At 40.5% G+C, this 17,321-nt stretch overlaps 1 protein-coding gene across 3 annotated transcripts in view; it reads right to left on the reverse strand.

Annotated features, from left to right (window-relative positions):
• The window catches only part of pip (heparan sulfate 2-O-sulfotransferase pipe), a 290,276-nt gene that overhangs the window by 18,048 nt on the left and 254,907 nt on the right, over window positions 1-17,321 (reverse strand). The window contains exons 5-7 of one of the 3 annotated variants that reach the window (XM_067791638.1): window positions 2,412-2,971; window positions 2,189-2,343; window positions 1,865-2,119 (exon numbers count right to left, since the gene is read on the reverse strand). The exons of the other annotated variants lie outside the window; for them this stretch is intronic. Coding sequence (XP_067647739.1) covers window positions 1,887-2,119; window positions 2,189-2,343; window positions 2,412-2,971 — 948 coding nt within the window. The 3' untranslated portion in view covers window positions 1,865-1,886. Of the gene's footprint in view, window positions 1-1,864; window positions 2,120-2,188; window positions 2,344-2,411; window positions 2,972-17,321 lie in introns of those variants that run through there. 3 annotated transcript variants of the gene reach the window in all.

Raw genomic sequence — 17,321 nt, forward strand, 5'->3', positions numbered from 1 at the left:
TTTTTTTTAATTATTTTATTTTCAAGTTTTTAGTCTTTATTTAATTGCCTATTATTTCTCATTCTATTTAGTTCATTTAGTGACTCATTATTACAAGGACTCTTTCCTGACAATTTGTAACAACCTAAGTCCTCAATACATAATCCTTCCAAAGATTTCACTCGACTCTGCGCCACGTATGCTTGTCCCTCCTCCAACTCCAAAATATTTTGATGTCACTTCTACTGGACTGTATGCAATATTTGTTCCAAATATGAGCCAAATCGGGCATCATAGGTAGCTTTCTATTCATGTATGTATTATGTGTTCCAAATATGGACCAAATCAAATCGGACCAGAAATACGATTTTTGTGAATATCTCGATCCTTGCGCCACCTAGCGGCGATTTTTTGATAGGTCGCTTTCTATTCTTGTATGTATTATGTGTTCCAAATATGAGCCAAATCGGACCACAAATACGATTTTTGTGAATATCTCGATCCATGCGCCACCTAGCGGCGATTTTTTTCACAGGTCGATTTCTATTCTTGCATGTATTATGTGTTCCAAATATGAGCCAAATCGGACCACAAATGCGAATTTTGCGAATATCTCGATCCATGCGTCACCTAGCGGCGATTCTTTTTCACAGGTCGATTTCTATTCTTGCATGTATTATGTGTTCCAAATATGAGCCAAATCGGACCACAAATGCGAATTTTGCGAATATCTCGATCCTTGCGCCACCTAGCGGCGATTTTTTGATAGGTCGCTTTCTATTCTTGTATGTATTATGTGTTCCAAATATGAGCCAAATCGGACCACAAATACGATTTTTGTGAATATCTCGATCCATGCGCCACCTAGCGGCGATTTTTTTCACAGGTCGATTTCTATTCTTGCATGTATTATGCGTTCCAAATATGAGCCAAATCGGACCACAAATGCGAATTTTGCGAATATCTCGATCCATGCGTCACCTAGCGGCGATTCTTTTTCACAGGTCGATTTCTATTCTTGCATGTATTATGTGTTCCAAATATGAGCCAAATCGGACCACAAATGCGAATTTTGCGAATATCTAGATCCTTGCGCCACCTAGCGGCGATTTTTTTCTTATTATTGCATTGTCATCGGGTTCTGAACTATATACCAAGTTTCAATCTTGTAGCTAATCGGGAAGTTACTTAAATTTAAATTACAAGATTCGTTCACAACGGCCGTGCAGCGGGCGTACAGCCTGTTAACTCAAGCTAAATAAAACTGTCTAAAAAATAAAATAAAACCATCCCGAAAAAGTAGCGGAATTGTACCCAAATAGTTCCGAAAAAAAATCCCCACAAAGTCCAGACACAACCCAAAAGTGATCTGCTGAAAGTCCCAAAATGATACCATAATGGCTTTGCCTACCACTCCAAGGGCCTTGGTCCAAATTAAAGTTTAGAAAAAGTTTCTTCAATTAAAAAACAAGTTTTTCTAAGCGCGATCGCCCCTTGGCAGTGATTTTATAAACATTCCGAGTGAAATCTGCTATGTAAAGTTTCTCAGTGAAAATTCATCTGTTTTAAAGTCGCCGTTTGGAGTGGGAATAAAACATGTCGGTTCCGTCCTAACAATTTGTAGACAACATCAAAAAGGAGCTCGAAGAGAATTGCAAAAAAAGCTCAGTATAAATCTCCTGGGAGGTAAATCGCGCCAAATATTTTTCTTTTAGTCCCGAAATCAAATCCTGCCCACGTTTCTAAAATTCCTTAGCACTTCATCTGTACAATAAACCCAACCTCCACCTGTTTTCAACTTAATTTTCAGAACTTTTCAAAGTTTTATAAAAATCCGGTTCCATCCTGTTAGAAAATGAACTAAACAACTGTATAAATGATTCATATAAATATATTTAAGGTTTATATTACACACGTCTATTAAATTTACTTAATGCTATACCCTGTGGCTGTTGTAAATCCTTATCAACACGCTTAAGTTCATTTAACTTAAGAGCTAAGTATTGTTTGTGTAAGCGCTGTCGGCAGAATTGATAGAATTCAATTTCGCGTGTAAAATTTCGACGCACCATTTCCCTGATATCTTCTCTAATAAAAGGTTTCATGGGATTATGATTTTTAATATCCTTGTGCATGCCCGCTGCAAAAAGAAAAATTATTAGGAAATCAATTATAGGGTGTACATTAAACTGTAAATCAATAAACTCACTGTAATACATATTTTTAGCGCCACGAAAGTACGATGGTATATAACTTTCCAAAACACTCAGCGTGACGTTCGTATCCTCCCAAGTGCCCACAACAGCATATTCCTGCTCAACTGTTCTCATTGCGATTTGCATCGGTAATTTAGTATTGAAAGGCCTTTAAAATAAAAGTCATAAACATTAAAAAAAATATGATTAAGTACTTAATTTCACATTCCTACTCACATGCATTTACGCTCTTTATGTCCACAAAAAAATAACGTCTGACGACGATGATCGCCCACGCGCTCCAACTCTGATCCTTCCAGGTACGTGCATGTTTTCTCACCGCTCAACACACACTGATCGAATTCTGTATTAACCCATTGTGGATTGGGCATTTCACGATTATTTTTGCGGCGATTTGGCACAAATATCCATGGTGATCGGATATAGTAATACCAACTGATGACACGCTCTACAGGATCACGCACCATATTCACATAAATTGGACGTTGTTCACCATATTTGGTAAAATTTAAATAGTTTACATAACTAACAAATATAGAACCATCATCTAAATTCAAGATATTATCAATAACATCTTTTTCTTCATTCTCATCTAATATGGGACGTATGCCACCATTCTGTGGATCAACCTCGACATCAAAATTATGAATTTTTCCCAATTTACGCATTAAGTCAATTAATTGTACGCTACCAGTTTTAGGTACACGATTGAAGACAATTATATCTAGATCGGCCTTTAAAGTGTTATTTAATTCTCTGGCGCTCAATTTAAAAATCTGTGAAATAACATTAGAGTGGAGTGCTCGTAAAGTGGTGGTAGACGGTACATTTTTAGTTATTATATTTATATTTTTAGCAAGGAATATATATCGCATAAAAGATGAACTACCATGCTTAATTATTATGCTAGAGAATAGAGAAAAATTTTAGGGGCCAAGTTGTTCATATGCTAAAGCTAAATGGAAAAGTATAGTTTTGTTAGAATATAAAATAGAGGCTAGAATGTTTACAAAGTTGAGTGCAACCCTGAACGCTGTAAACAAAAGACTGTGTAATCAGATACTACGAAATTAATATGAAAATATAGCAAAAGAACACAAAAAAAAATAAATAAAAAATCCGTATTTGGGCACAGTTCACTTAATTTATATTAGTGGTAGTGGGAACTTAATCCCCTAACTGTTTTTACTCAAATACTAATTATATAGTGCTACTTAAAAATGTGTCAATACTTAGAAGGGTCTTCTTGGGATGCTCTCAAAAGAGAGTATGCGATGGAAAAATATCTTTTCTAAAAACATAAGGACAAATTGTTTCTTATGATTGGGAGAAGCTAAACAGGCTGTTTTAGACTGTGATTGAAGCTCTATAGCTTCTTTTGTGCTATTGGTCCGCCAGTGAGCACGAGCAGAACAGAGTCGTAGCATAAGAAAGTGATAGTATTTCTTAGGCTCTGCCCAACAGAGTAAATATGATAGAGTGATAGAGCTCTGCTCTATGCTTACATCAAATGACGGATGGATGAACTTAGAGGTATTTACAGGTGTTCTTATCCTTATTAAAGGCCACACGCACTGCCCAGCCATTAACTCAATACTACTTTTGATTAATGAGCATGACTCTCACTGTAGTCTAGATATCGTTATTTACTCTAGCAATAACGGAATGTGTTTATTGACTTACATTATGTAAACTGCAACCACGTTATGCATCTATGTTTGGTCATTTCATTTTTTTTAATATGTACTTATTTCTGTCATGATTTTATCGAAAGCAATTCAGGAAAGAAAATCGATACTTCACTTATTCCAAAATTTACTAGAACGTAACTTTTGGGTGACTATTTCCCATATGTTAAAAAAAATAATTTCAGCTACTGGAATCTATCCAAGCAACTCATTCATCCATTGTGATTAAAAATGAGTCGGAAATTTTATAGCACAAAACAACAAATTGAACTAAATGCTTTAATTTAAGCGGTTACAAATAGAACCAAGTAACATTTCTACTTAAAATTCACTTCAATATTTTATGTCATATATTTGATTGTAATATAATGTAGGCAGGGTGCATTTATTTTGATTTTTACCGATGGCCAAAAAGGCAAAACGTTCTTCAGAAAAAAATTTCGATTATACAACAAATAAGGAAGTCTAAGTCTAAGTGGGATTATACAACAAGTAAGGAAGTCTAAGTTCAGGTGAAACCGAACATTACATACCCAGCTGTACACTTGAAATGCTGTTGTTGTATGTTTTGTGTGCTTAATAGTGTTACCAGGCTGCGCAATATCACATATATATACATATGGTTCTATTCTGAACTAATTTTTCTTTGAGTTATGGCTCCCGAAATATAGAAAATTCCTTAGTCATAAAAGGGGCGGTGCCACGCCCATTTTTTTAAATTTTAAGTTTTTCCTATTTATTTTTATAAATCCACTTGGGAAATTAAATACCACTGATATAAAGCTCTTTTTTGCAAAGATATAGCTTCTTTTTTCGTCCACGACCCTTTTAAAAAACTTTTATATAAAAGGACCACGCCTTAACCGATTTCATTAATTTTTCTTCAAACATTCCTTATAGTAAAGGACACCTCTCTGCCAAATTTTGTTACGGTAGGTTTAACGATTTTTGATTTATGATTAATAATATTTGTAAAATTTATTTTAACGCAAGTGGGCGGCGCCACGGCCATTTTAAAAAATTTTTTCAAATTTTTATCAAGAGTCTCAATGTCACATCCCTCACTAGGGTAGGCACCTTGTCGTTGGTGTGAGGGCTTAGCCGAACTCCATAGCACCCGACTATGAGGCGGAGCTGTTTAGGACTGACATCTACGCCGTTTCGCCTCATAGGAGGGCGGCGGGATGTCGGTGACCAAGAACTGCCAACCCCCTAATCCAGGGTGTTATGCGGACCGTGCCTATTGGACGATTTGCAGCCAGGCGCTAAATTCGGCTGTATTCGAACGGAGCTTTCCCGATACCGGGCCACCTCGGGAAGTATTAATAGCCTTACCACAGTAAGGGGCGCTGCTGTGGCGGGCGGTTCTTTTCCCGTATATAATACTAGACCGCTGAGCCCGCCTTGTCGAGCAGGTGGTCGTACGCCCAAGATGAACGACTCATTACCTGATTGTAATAAGGACGATGTAAAGAGGAGAACTGAGTCGCACTCCAAGGACGACAAATACGAATTAAGCGATGCGTCGGACTCGGGGAGCGAGAGTAGTGCTGATTCAATGAACTCCGTGTTGGAGAAGCACACAAATGAAAACGGAGTAGAAGAATGGAGAAGGGTACGGAGCAGAGGAAGTAAAAGAGCTCTCTCGCAGTACCGTGAAGCACTAGGAATTATACAACGCTGGGGAGCAGTGGTCGACCCAACAGAAGTAAAGATCGAGCGCTTGGAATGGGCCCATGAAGCGGTACAAGTATGTCGAAGGCAGTTCAAAAGGCTTGCTGCGAGAAACCCTCCGTTCTGCAACCGGTACGAGGAGGAAGAAGCGTAGAATGGCAGAATGAAGAGGCAACGTTCAGCGGAAGGCGACAAGCCTGCTTTCAAGAGGCAGAAAGTACCCAATCCTAGAGCCGGGAGGCAGGGTAATCGCATAGACAAGGCAAGTAGCCCCAAAGCTGTAAGACAGATGGGCTCCAATAGCGAGGTAGCAACTACCTCGAAAGCTGCTAGTCAGAGGGAAGTTCCAATTACGGAAGAAGGAGATAAGCCAAAGGGAGATAACGCTAAGACTCCGGTTTTCTCGGAGGCGCTAAAGGGAGTTAACGCTAAGTTTCCGGCTTTCTCGGAGGTGCCAAAGGGAGATAACACTAAGACTCCCGCTTTTCCCGAGAAGATGAGTGATGTGGCAAAGCAGTCACTGACTGTGGCGCTGGTTGATCGTAGCAGTCCTTTCGGCCAATGACTACTGAAAATTGGAGATCTGTGGAAAGGGAGCTTATTAGCTTAATGCTTAACATGATGCGGGAACAACCAAGTAAGCCCCTTCCAACCTTTGATTCGGGGGGATGGTATAATGGTGTGAAGATGATAGCGTGCGACAACATCGCGAGCTTGCGGTGGCTGGAGGAGGTGGTTCCAAACCTTCAAAGGCAAGGCACGAACGCGCGGTTTCAGGTGGTGGATAAAGCGCAAATCCCCACGGTACCAAAAGTTTAGGTATGGATACCATGCGTGATGAAGTCGGAGGATACACTGCGACTTCTGCAGAATCAGAATCCGAACATACCGCCACAGGATTGGAAGGTACTTACTGTATCTCTGCCTACCAAGGATGGTCAGTTCTACATCTTCCAAATAAACAAGCAGGCGGAGGATATTTTGTACACGCAGCTTGGTAAAATGTCCTTTGGCACTGGCAAAATTTACATGCGACTCAGGAAAAGAAGTCCCGAGGATAAAAACCCTAACACGCTAGAGGTGTGCGAAGTCGAAAGGGACCTCAAAAGCCTAAGGGAAAAAAGACAGGTGGAGGTCCCCTACGTCACCACGAACGTGCTAGAAGACGACCAACCGCTAAATGGTGCTGTGACTCGCACAGAGGAACACCCGGCACAACAGTCACGAGAGGCTGAAGGGGGCCTCGAATACTCTAAACCAAAAGGGCAAGGGGAGGACGACGACGTCAAAACGAAGGGGCTTGAATGGGGCAAACAGCCCAATGGTGCTGCGAGTCCTACAGATAAACCTCCAACACAGTAAAGTGGTGCCGAGCGAACTTCTTCTAACCCTTGAGGAGGGTTCACTTGACGTGGCGCTGATCCAGGAGCCGTGGCTCTCATTGGGAGGAAAGGTTTCTGGACTTAGCGCGCGCGCGTTTTGCCGTTACTACGCGCAAACGGAAGGACGGGTGCGAGCTGTAGTAATGGTAAGAAAACAGGTGCGTTCATATATGCTGCCTAATTACACCACTGAGGATCTCGTAGCGGTGGCCGTTGAGCAAAAGAATAAGCAGGCATTTATCCTGGCGTCCTGCTTCATGACCCATTCTGCGGAGGTTCCACCGATGGAGTGCAAAAGGCTAGTACAGGAGGAAGTGCGAAAAGGGCGGTTGGCCATAGGCGCAGATCCAAATGCGCACCACAATGCGTGGGGAGGAGCAGATACCAACGAGAGAGGCGAATCTCTGTTTTGTTACATCCTGCAAGCCAATTTGCAGATAGCCAACAGGGGAAATGTCCATACATACATTGGTCCAACATCCAGCAGTATTCTGGATATTACATTGAGCTCCGAGCGTGATATATCAAGATATGATTGGATAGTTCTTGATAGACCATCCTTCTCCGACCATGCGTATATCAGCTTCAGCATCCCCCTAAAGAGGGTAGCGAAGGGAGGAACCTTTAGAAAATCTAGGTCAACGAACTGGACTAAATTCCAGAAACATGTAGAAAAAAAACTGGGACAACCCAAAGAGGTTGCTAATGTAGAGAAACTGGAGGAGTCGAATGAATTCCTAACAAGGACGCTTATGACTGCGTACAACAAAGCTTGCCCTCTAAGAAGATTCAGAGGAAAAGCAAAGCCGTCATGGTGGAGCAATTAGCTGAATCTTCTAAGAAGACAGGTAAAAGAAATGTTTAAGCTCGCAAAGACCGCGGAAAGCGAAGCATGTCGGGACGAGTACAGGTATCTACTGAATATCTACAAGCGTGAAATTACCAGGGCGAAGAGAAACTCATGGAAAAGTTTCTGTACGGACATAGAGTGCTCCAGCGAAGCAGCACGGTTGAAAAAAGTCCTAGCAAAGGGAAACATAGTCCAGGGACTAATAAAGAAAGAGAACGGGGAATGGTCACATAATAGTGAGGAATCCCTTAAGGTGCTTCTCGATACACATTTCCCATCGGGAGACGGTTTAGAAGAGCCAGCAGACATCACTCACACTTCGATCACGGAGCTAGTAGTGGCGGGCTTGGTGACCGATACCAAGATCGAGTGGGCACTGAAGACGTTTTCTAAGTTTAAATCGCCGGGCCCAGATGGTATATTCCCGGCCATGCTACAAGTCTCAAGTAGGGCGGTCGTGGAATGGCTTAAATAATATTCGATGGGTGCATAAGACTGAATCATGTAACGCACTCTTAGAGAACTGCTCGTGTAGCTTTGCTACCAAAGGCGGGGAAGATCGGTCACGTGTATCCCAAAGACTATAGACCAATTAGCTTAACATCATTTCTGCTGAAAACCTTTGAGAGGCTGATAGATGTGTACATAAATTCCAACGTGGATGAAAAGTTGCTCTCCACAACACACCATGCGCACACCAAAGGCAAGTCGGTATACACCGCATTGAATAGAGTGGTAATAAGCATAGAGAAATCCCTGGAATATAAGGAGTATGCTCTAGGAGTCTTCTTGGACATTGCCGGGGCTTTCAATAATGTTGCAAAATGGGCGATTATGGATGGTCTTAATTACATTAAAGTACATCCTGCCTTAATCAGATGGATCGGCTGCATGTTTAATTGCAGAAAGATTACATCACAATGGGGATTGTACGAGGCCACGAAATCAGTGGACAGGGGCACGCCGCAGGGAGACGTGCTATCACCTCTGCTGTGGACGCTGGTCATCAACCAACTGCTCAGGCAATTCGATGAGGGACCCGTAAAACTTACGGCTTACGCAGATGACGTTGCGATTGTTATGAGTGGAAAGTGCCTTCCAACGATTAGTTCTTTGATAGATCGGGCGCTTCGGGATATTCATACCTGGGCATCTAATGTCGGGTTGAAAGTCAATGCGGAGAAGACGGATATGGTCTTGTTTACAAAGAGGTACAAGGTCCCAAATTGGACCAGGCCTAAGTTAGGAGGGGTGACCTTACAGGAGGAACCTTGCACAAAATATCTAGGAATCATCCTAGACAGTAAGTTGTCATGGAAGCTCAACGTGGAGGAGAGGGTCAAGAAGGCCTCAACGGCACTCTATGCATGTAAAAGAATTTTGGGGTGTACGTGGGGCCTATCGCCCTCTCTTTCTCATTGGGTTTTTACAGCGATTGTAAGCCCTATTCTATACTATGGAGTTCTTGTTTGGTGGAAAGCCACACAAAAAACAACATACCTCAAAAAATTAGAGGGGGTATGCAGACTATCGATGCTTAGCATTACGGGAGCCCTGAAAAAAACCCCGACGGCTACACTGTATTCCATTCTGCACATCCCACCTGTAGACTTGGTAGCAAAGAACAAAGTGTTAACGACCGCAACCAGGCTCGGTGCTTCGGGGCAACTTGAGCGCCGACCATATGGCCATAGTAGTATAGCGTCATCAATCACAAGACGATCAGACTACATGATTCCCTATCTGCGCTTCGAGGGAGATCTTAAGGCCACAATAGAGGTGGAAGGTTGGCGCAAGTGTGCGCAAATGGCGGACGAGGCGATACATGTGTACACCGATGGTTCCAAAGTAGTGGAAGGAGTAGGGTCTGTGGTATACTACGCTGATCCGGAAATAAGCAGATCCTATAGGCTGCCGGATTACTGTAGCGTTTTCCAAGCGGAATATTAGCCGTAACCAAAGCAGTAGAAACCCTGGAACAGAATAGCTTAAGCTGCAACCGTGTTAACTTTTATATTGCCAGCAAGCAGCAATTAAGGCAGTAATCTCGCATAGCACAGTATCTAAATGCGTGTTAGAGGTAAGTCTCTGGACAGAATCGGGACAGGGAGAAGCATACATCTGTATTGGGTCCAAGGGCATATGGGAATAGATGGGAATGAAAAAGCGCGGACGAACTAGCTAAAAAGGGCGCATCCCTTGAAGCTTTCTCCGTAGACGTCCCAATTAGACTGCGCGATTAAGCGAAGGCGAGAGGTGCACATGATCGACCAAGCGGGAAAGGCGTGGGTTCAAGCGCGGGGCTGTAAAGTGTAGAAGATTATGTGTAGGTATTACAACCTTAGACTAACACAGTTGCTTCTATCATTATAGAGAGGGGACCGTAGACTCATTACGGGTATTCTGACTGAACACTGCCTTCTGGCGTCACATGCCTTTAAATTAGGCTTGGTCAGTGATTGCAGATGTAGGAAGTTCGGGTTGGAGGAGGAAACGATCGAGCACGTTCTGTGCTCGTGCCCTGCACTTGCCAGGCTAAGACTCCAGCTATTAAGAGTGATTCAGCTGTCAGATCTAGAAGCAGGAAGTGGCTTAAGTCCTAGGAAGCTTCTAGTATTTGCCAAGAGGACGGAGTTATTTTATAACATAGGTCCTGGTTTTTGATAGGGTTTTTCAGTTTGGTCGTTAAAACAAACTTCTGGTAACACTACGGACTCAATCAATTTATGTGAGGTCCTCATGGACCGGCCAGTTACACCTACCTACCTCAATGTCACATGTCACGTCCACACGTCAAATTTCAACATTCTAGGTGTATTATTTACTAAATAATCAGGTTTTTTGTGTTTTCCAAAATGTTATATATAAAAAGTGGGCGTGGTTATCATCCGATTTCGCTCAGTTTCAATACCAATCTATTCTGGATCCAGATAAGCTCGTGAACCAAATTTGGTGAAGATATCTCAATATTTACTCAAGTTATCGTTTTAACGGACAGACGGACAGACGGACATGGCTCAAAAAAATTTTTTTTCGATACTGATGATTTTGATGTATGGAAATCTATATCTATCTCGATTCCTTTATACCTGTACAACCAACCGTTATCCAATCAAAATTATAATACCCTGTGTACAAGTACAGCTGGGTATAAAAAGAAAGTCGAAGAAAAAAATTGCAAAGCGTCTACCCAACAAGATGGGCCAATGTAGTGAAGCGGTATCCACTTACACTGAACTTCAGCCAGCAATATTCGAAGCCTTGGAGGAGATAACAGAAGGAAAAAACGACAAAACTTCGGCACAAGCTACTCAGGTTCAAGCTGCTATTTCAACTGCAATTCCAAATGTTACTGTTGTTGTTGTAGCGATAAGGACACTCCCCGAAGGCCTTGGGGAGTGTTATCGATGTTAATTGTCCTTTGTCGGATGCAGATCTGGTACGTTCCGGTAACAAGCACAATAAAGGTACCAACCCGACCATCTTGGGAAACGATTTGTTATGACCACATGAAACCTTTTAGACCATACCGCCCTCCCACCCCCTAGATCCATCAATAGTTCGGGGTCGCCAATGCCTCGGCTGTTAATGAAACAGGATTCGCCATGGGTAGGTGAGGTTGACAATTGGGTTGGAGAAGCTATATAATGCGCTGGCAACTCCTCGAGAGAGTTGCGCTCCACAAGAAACCACGCATCAGTAAACATCAATTAAATAGATGCAACGCTGATACTGAGAGCGTCGAAGATTATTATAGAATCGCATTCTATATTTCATTCCTTGATGCATTCATAACTCATATGAAGAGCCGTTACATGAAACACCAATCAATTTTCGAAAATTTTTTTGTGTTTTGTTACTCAAAAATGAATACAACGCTGAAAAATGCAATAAATTGCATGCATTTTATGAAAGTTTTGTGAACTGTTCCAAAACTGAGTTTGCAATGGAAGTCAAAATGTGGAGAAGGCAAGTCGATGGTCAGAAATTTAAAAACGTGTTTGATGCACTTGTGGTGGGCACAATTTTGATGATTACCTACAAAATGTGTGTGCTATATTTCTTATTTATCTAATTTTTTCAGATGGTGAATCCAAATGCTTTCGAACATGTAAATAAGATTTTGCGCATATTAGCCGTTCTACCAGTTTCGACAGCAACACCAGAACGCACATTTTCTGCCCTCAAAAGGTTAAAATCATACTTGCGGAGTACAATGAGTCAAGAACGTTTGAATGGACTCGCTTCATTGCATATCCGTATTTATATACCACTTTTTGTAAACGAAGTACTAGAAGAGTTTTTCCAAAAACCTAGGCGATTGTTGGGAAATAGTTATGGGAAATATTTCTTTCTTAATGCTGTATGTGTTTAAAGCTTGAATATACAATCATATTTTACTGGCCAATTTTCATGTCGTAAAAAAGGTACGAAAAGTAACTCACATCTACACCATCTTCTTCAATTTTCAAATTAGCAACCTTGAGATGGCCATTTTACAAGCTGAAGCAAATTTAAAGTATTCCTACCTTTTTTACGACATGAAAATTGGTTAGTAGCCAAAATCCGTCAGTGCTGATATTCTTAATAAAAGTGCATATGTTAATTTATCTAAGCTTTACCGGTAACACCGTCATTTTCACTTTGGTACTTCCTATCAACATCACCGCGGGGGGTTTGAAGCCGATTAATGCTAATTTAATACGAGTTAATGGTGGTGGCGGCCACCGTGGTGTGATGGTAGCGTGCTACGCCTGCCACACCGTATGCCCTCGGTTCACACCCCGGGCAAAGCAACATCAAAATTTTAGAAATAAGGTTTTTCAATTCGAAGAAAATTTTTCTAAGCGGGGTCGCCCCTCGGCAGTGTTTGGCAAGCGCTCCGGGTGTATTTCTGCCGTGAAAAGCTCTCAGTGAAAACTCAACTGCCTTGCAGACGCCGGAGTCGGCGTAAAACATATAGGTCCCGTCCGGCTAATTTGTAGGGAAAATCAAGAGGAGCACGGCGTAAATTGGAAGAGAAGCTCGGCCTTAGATCTCTTCGGACGTTATCGCGCCATTATTTTATTTATTTAATTAAATTTATTACACTTGTTTTTTAAAAAATATAGTGCTTAAACTTAAGCTAGCCCAACCCATATGCCCAATCAAAAAACGAATCCGTATTAAAATGCATAATGGCTAGCTTAAGTTAAGCTAGCCCAACCCATATGCCCAATCAAAAAATTAAAACATATTTAATTACAGCATAGTTAATGCTAATTTAATACGAGTTAATTAAATTTATTACACTTGTTTTTTAAAAAATATTGAGCTTAAATTTAAGCTAGCCCATTCCATATGCCCAATCAAAAAATGAGAACGTGTTTAATTAGAGCATATTTAATGCTAATTTAATACGGGTTAATTACATTTATTACACTTGTTTTTTTTTTTTAAATATCGAGTTTAAACTTTAGCTAGCCCAACCCATATGCCCAATCAAAAAGCGAGACCGTATTAAATTGCATAATAGCTAGCTAAAGTTAAGCTATCCCAACCCACATACCCAATCATAAAATGAAAACGTCTTTAATTACAGCATATTTAATGCTAATTTAATACGGGTTAATTAAATTTAGCTAGCTTAAACTTAGCTTAAACTTAAGCTAGCCCGACCCTCGATATTTTTTAAAATACAAGTGTAATAAATTTAATTAACTCGTATTAACTTAGCATTAAATATGCTGTAATTAAATACGATTTAATTTTTTTATTGGGCATATGAGTTGACTAGCTTAAGTATAAGCTCGATATTTTTTAAAAAACAAGTGTAATAAATTTAATTGTCCCGTATTTGTAAGACCATAAATGCAACCAGGTCAACTAATTAATAGAATAAGCAAAAATACATCACTGTAAAGGAAGAAAAGAGAAGATGATGGACTTCCGGTTCATTATTGGATTGACGACTGAAGAATAAAGTATTAAGATAATTAATACGGACGTTTCTGCTGTTTTATTAACCATCGAAGGTAGAAATTACATCTCAGATGTGTTAACGAACCTCGCGCACTATTATAAACAACTATTTTGTAAAATGGATGCTCGAGAAGGCATTATTAAGGTTTTAACTGAAAATAATGTGAATTTTCCTCCTACTGCCAACATTATACAATTACGCAGATTACTGCAAAATATAGTTGGCGTGGGAGATAATAGCTCCGCAAATACGATGAATACCAGTCCGAACACAAATATATTGGAGAACATTCCGGACGAAATGATTGAGACAAACGCTGCCGTTTCTGAGTCCTCTGCCGCCATTGTCGTTACCGCCGTTCATACTGCCGCCACTGCCGTACCAACTGCCTCTACTACCGATGTTTTGGTTGAATTCAATTCAACACCCGCCGTTCACGATGTTTTTGCTGTCGCCGATACCGCCTGCTCTGCCGCCACTGCCGTCTATTCTGCCGCCGCTACCGTCTGCTCTGTCGCCACTGCCGTCACCTCCGTTCATACTGCCGCCAGTGCCGTTCCAACTGCCTCTACTACCAATGTTTTGGTTGAATTCAATTCAACACCCGCCGTGCACGATGTTTTCGCTGCTGCCGCTATCGTCTGCTCTGCCGCCACTGCCGTTCCAACTGCCTTTACTACCGACGTTTTGGTTGAATTCAATTCAACACCTGCTGTTCACGATGTTTTTGCTGCCGCCCCATCAAACTCTACCCCAATTGACGCAAGAGCCACGACCATAAGTGTGGATGACGAACTGGTGGCGCTACGAAAACGTATGGAAATGTTAAAATTAATGAAAGAAATAGACGAGCTAAGACCTACTACTGGCGTACAACAGCAACGTAGACTGGATTTTGCCGATATAGAGCATGATATGCCCAAGTTCAATGGTGATGATATATCAGTGACGGTGGGCCATTTTCTTCAAGATTTCGAAGAAGTAATGGAGTCGTCAAGAGTAGACGAACGATTTAAATTGCTGGCTTTTCGTCGCTGCCTGGTGGGAACAGCCAAAAATTTTCCTTACCACCACCAAAGCGTTAAGCTATGCCGAGTTAAAAAAGGCCCTTACGACGGAATTTGACGTGCCGATACAGAGGAACGAAGTTTATAAGATGTTGGCAAGACGCAAGTGGGACAAAACGAGCGAGTCATTACATTGCTACGTTCTATTGATGCAGGCAATAGGAAAACGGGCAAACATATGCGAAACAGAAATCATCGATTTCATAATAGACGGCATAGGCATTGTAGTGCCAAATGCATATCTACTGTTACCGGCCAAAACACTTGATGAGTTGAAGGTATTAGTGAGCCGTTTTCAAAGAAAATATTTCACAGTAGAACCACACTGATATTTGTTAGAAATTTGGTTATATTATATCGAGGTCGATTACAGTGTCAGATTGGCCGAGCGGTAACTCTGAACACAAACAGCGAATTGTATTAGATTAGGTATTATATTAAGGAGTGTACGATAGTGAAGATAGAAATTAAGTTATAATATATCAAGGTCAATACAGTGGGAGCTGTAACTCTGAACACAAATAGCGAATTGTGTCAGATTAAGAATGTATGACAGTAAAAATAGAAATTAAGATAATGTATCGAGGTCGATACAGTTTCAAGCTGGCCGAGTTGTAAGATCATAAATGCAACCATGTCAACTAATTAATAGAATAAGCAAAAATACATCACTGTAAAGGAAGAAAAGCGAAGATGGTGGACTTCCGGTTCATTATTGGATTGACGACTGAAGAATAAAGTATTAAGATAATTAATCCGGACGTTTCTGCTGTTTTGTTAACCATCGAAGGTAGAAATTACATATTAAATTAACATTAAATATGCTGTAATTAAATACGTGTTAATTTTTTGATTGGGCATATGGGTTGGCTAGCTTAAGTTTAAGCTCAATTTCTTTTTTTTTACAAGTGTAATAAATTTAATTAACTCGTATTAAATTAGCATTAAAATATTCTGTAATTAAATAAGTTTTCATTATATGATTGGGCATATGGGTTGGGCTAGCTTAACTTAAGCTAGCTATTATGCAATTTAGTACGGTCTCGTTTTTTGATTGGGCTGAAAAGATTGGGATAGCTTAAGAGACCTCTGATTTCGCTTATTCTTTCAGTCAATCGGGATATAAAATTCGGCACCTTTTTTGGGTAACTTGCTTTTTTAGCAACTTGAACACAATTTGAAAATATGTTTGACATTTAGGAACATTTTATTTAAATTCATTGTTGTTTATTAATTTTTTGAAAAAAAAAAATATGCGAAATGAGCATTTAAATTTATATTATAATTTTTCTTTAAGTGTTTTGTTTTAATAACTTGGTGAATTCGGTGATGCGAAATCCGTGTTAAGCTGGCATTGAAAGCGCCTGTTTTCCCAAATAACTTTTAAACGGTTAGAAGGTGTTAAATTTCGCAATTGGATTTTCGTTACAGTGATGCGCATTTCTTGATATCACTTTCGACCATATCGGACCAATTTTCGATATGAACAATAAATGGCTAGACAGTCTTAAAAGAGTAGAAAATATAGTAACGCGCCAAGGCTGCGCCGATTTTTTTGACATTCGGCGGCGGCATGTGAAAAACGACGCAAAGCGGAGGCTAATGCTATCAAACCTAACAACTGAGAAATAATGAAAGTATGAAATTAAGTTTATAACGGCTTTCGTGAAAATTACTGCTTATAACGAAGTTTCAATGTTAAACCAGAGAAGTCTACACTAGTATTGAAAAAACAATAATAAATAACAAATAAGGAAGGCTAAGCTCGGGTGTAACCGAATATTACATACTCAGCTGTGAGCTATGGAGACAAAATAAGGGAAAATCACCATGTAGGAAAATGAACCTAGGGTAAACCTGGAATGTGTTTTTATGACATGTGTGTCAAATGGAAGGTATTAAAGAGTATTTTAGGAGGGAGTGGGCCATAGTTCTATAGGTGGACGCCATTTAGGGATATCGCCATAAAGGTGGACTAGGGCTGACTCTGGAATTTGTTTGTACGATATGGGTATCAAATTAAAGGTGTTAATGAGTATTTTAAAAGGAAGGGGCCTTAGTTCTATAGGTGGACGCCTTTTCGAGATATTGTCATAAAGGTGGACCAGGGGTGACTCTAGAATGCGTATGTACAATATGGGTATGAAACGAAAGGTGTTAATGAGTATTTTAAAAGGGAGTGGGCCTTAGTTCTATGGGTGGACGCCTTTTCGATATATCGTCATAAAGGTGGACCAGGGGTGACTCTAGAATTTGTTTGTACGATACGGGTATCAAATGAACAGTGTTAATTAGTATTTTAAAAGGGAGTGGGCCTTAGTTCTACAGGTGGACGCCTTTTCGAGATATCGTTATAAAGGTGGACCAGGGTTGACTCTAGAATGCGTTTGTACAACATGCGTATCAAACGAAAGGTGATAATGAGTATTTTAAAAGGAGTGGGCCTTAGTTCTATAGGTGGACGCCTTTTCGAGATATCGCCATAAAGGTGGACCAGGAGTGA

Source organism: Eurosta solidaginis, chromosome 5, assembly GCF_040869045.1.
Source record: "Eurosta solidaginis isolate ZX-2024a chromosome 5, ASM4086904v1, whole genome shotgun sequence".
NCBI classification, from domain to species: Eukaryota; Metazoa; Arthropoda; class Insecta; order Diptera; family Tephritidae; genus Eurosta; species Eurosta solidaginis.